Source organism: Aegilops tauschii, chromosome 3 (genome assembly GCF_002575655.3).
Source record: "Aegilops tauschii subsp. strangulata cultivar AL8/78 chromosome 3, Aet v6.0, whole genome shotgun sequence".
Classification (NCBI taxonomy): Eukaryota; Viridiplantae; Streptophyta; class Magnoliopsida; order Poales; family Poaceae; genus Aegilops; species Aegilops tauschii.
In genome coordinates, this window is record NC_053037.3 from 558,650,868 (window position 1) to 558,653,246 (window position 2,379).

The window sequence follows — 2,379 nt, forward strand, 5'->3', positions numbered from 1 at the left end:
TAGCAAAACGGTCCTACCTGGGTAGCGAAGGTAGACGTCAGGATGGTTACAACACTTGGGCGCCGAGGTGGACTGTGTGGCCGTCAAAGGTGGAGAGGAAGGCAAGGGAGAAGATGTGTGCAAGGGGATGACCACAAAATTAGAAGAGAAAACCTTTGATTCTTAAAAAGAAAAAGATAAGAGAGATAACCTTTTATTTGGGGGAGGGTATTGTGCAAAAAGAAGCCGGTGCAGTCAACGCTGATGCAACACGGAAAGGACTATGGGGTGACACAGTTAGAAAACTTTTAGGACCCCAATATGCATTTTCATAGTATGAGGACTGGCCAGTAGCCTAGTGGCAAGGGTGTAGTGGCGCTTCCTTGCAGATTGGGGTTCGACTCCCGTCGGGAGCGAATTTCCGCGATCTCACCCGGGTGGGCTTCTTTTATAAAAATATGTCCTGGGTGCTAGATCCAATAGATCTCATTTTTTAAATAGTATGAGGACTAGCTTGACACCCTCCGAATAGTTTTAGGACTTGTGGTGTATTTTACTCTAGAATTAACCATGGTTAACAAAGCCATAAACCCTAGTCGTTATCTAAACAACTACACAGCCAGCCAACTCACTCAGCCATATAAAACCCAACACCGTCACCTAATGCTACTACACCCACAAACATACATTTGTTACTTCGTAGCAAACCTTGAGGTGTTCTTAGATTTCGAGCTAAGCTGCACGTACGTGCCCCTCTGCGTGTGGGCGTACGCCATGAACGGCACGAGCAAGAAGAGCAGGGGCACGCCGCTGCTGGGCAAGTACGAGCTCGGGCGTCTGCTCGGCCGCGGCACGTTCGCCAAGGTCTATCTCGCGCACACGGTTACCGGCGGCGAGCCTGTGGCGGTGAAGGTGATCGACAAGGCGGAGGTGATGGGCACGGAGGGCATGGCGCCTCGCGTGCTCCAGGAGGTGGAGGCCATGCGCCGGCTTCGCCACCCGGGAGTGCTCCGCCTCCACGAGGTGCTCGCCACTCGCGCCAGCATCTACCTCGTCATGGAGCTCGCCCCCCGCGGCGACCTTCAGTCCAGGCTCGCCGCTCTGCCAAGCCACCGGTTTTCGGAGAAGGCCGCGCGGCGCGTGTTCGTGCAGCTCACGGTGGCGCTCGCCCACTGCCACGCGCGCGGCGTGACGCACCGCGACCTGAAGCCGCAGAACCTCCTCCTCGACGGCGCCGGCAACCTCAAGGTCTCCGACTTCGGCCTCTCGGCGCTCCCAGACTCGTTCCGGGAGGACGGCCGCCTCCACACCGCCTGCGGCACGGCGGCCTACGCCGCGCCGGAGGTGCTCTGCAACAAGGCATACGACGGCGCCAAGGCCGACGCGTGGTCCTGCGGAGTCACGCTCTTCGTCCTCGTCGCCGGCCGCCTGCCCTTCGACGACGCTAATATCCCCGATATGTGCCGGAAGGCGTGCCGCCGGCAGTACGTGGTTCCGCCGTGGGTGTCCCCGCCAACGAGCCGACTGCTGCACCGCCTGCTCGACCCGAACCCGGAAACCCGCGTCGCCGTAGAGGCTCTGGCGGGGACGCACCCATGGTTCGTCAAGCGCTCCCTCAGCCTCGACTCTCACCTTGACGGCCTCCTCGACAGCCAGCCGGAGCGCGCGCTGGCGTTCCGGGCGCCGTCAGTGAACGCGTTCGACATCATATCCACGTCGCAGTGGCTCGATCTGTCCGGGATGTTCGGCGAGAGCAGGAGGAGCAAGGAGAAGCGGTTCGTGACGACGGCATCGCCGGAGCAGACGCTGGAGCAGCTCGGCCGGGCGGGCAGGAAGCTCGGGTACGTGGTCGTGGTGGGGAAGAAAGGAAGGGAGTGCCAGCGCTGTCCTCTAGGGGGGCTGACGATATCGGTGGAGATTTCGGAGCTGGAGCCGCCGCTGATGCTCGTCGAGATGCGGCTGGAGATGGACGACGGAGAGGTTCGAGTGTTTAGCTGGGATCAGTTGAGGATAGAGCTAGGGGATGATGTAGTTAGGGCTTGGGATAGCTGTGAGGATTTGCAACAAGTTTAGTTTAATTTAGGAGAAGTTATTTGAAAGCTTAACTAGTTAACGGACGTATAAAAAAGTACTCTAATATATCAAATATATATGTGAATATCTAGCTTGTTTATTTATTTTCTTGATTTCTGTTTTGGATATTACAACGTACATATACACCTTTTTGGGCAACCATCTGAATTCATTGACTAAGTAAAGATAGTAGGACCTACGAAATTAAGAAACTGAAACGAAGTTCTACTCCCTCCTATCCAAAATATTTAAAGTTCAAGGTTTGTCCTAAGTCTAACTTCTTTAAGTTTGACCAAGTTTGTAGAGAAGTATATCAAAATCTATAAC

The 2,379-nt window shown here is 55.3% G+C and overlaps 1 protein-coding gene across 1 annotated transcript; it reads left to right on the forward strand.

Annotated features, from left to right (window-relative positions):
- The first annotated feature begins 652 nt into the window (after positions 1–652).
- Positions 653–2,156, forward strand: LOC109757381 (CBL-interacting protein kinase 4-like). Its single transcript, XM_020316232.3, has one exon. The coding sequence runs from the start codon at positions 754–756 to the stop codon at positions 2,050–2,052; it is 1,299 nt and encodes a 432-aa protein (XP_020171821.1). The 5' UTR covers positions 653–753; the 3' UTR covers positions 2,053–2,156.
- The last annotated feature ends 223 nt before the right edge of the window (positions 2,157–2,379 follow it).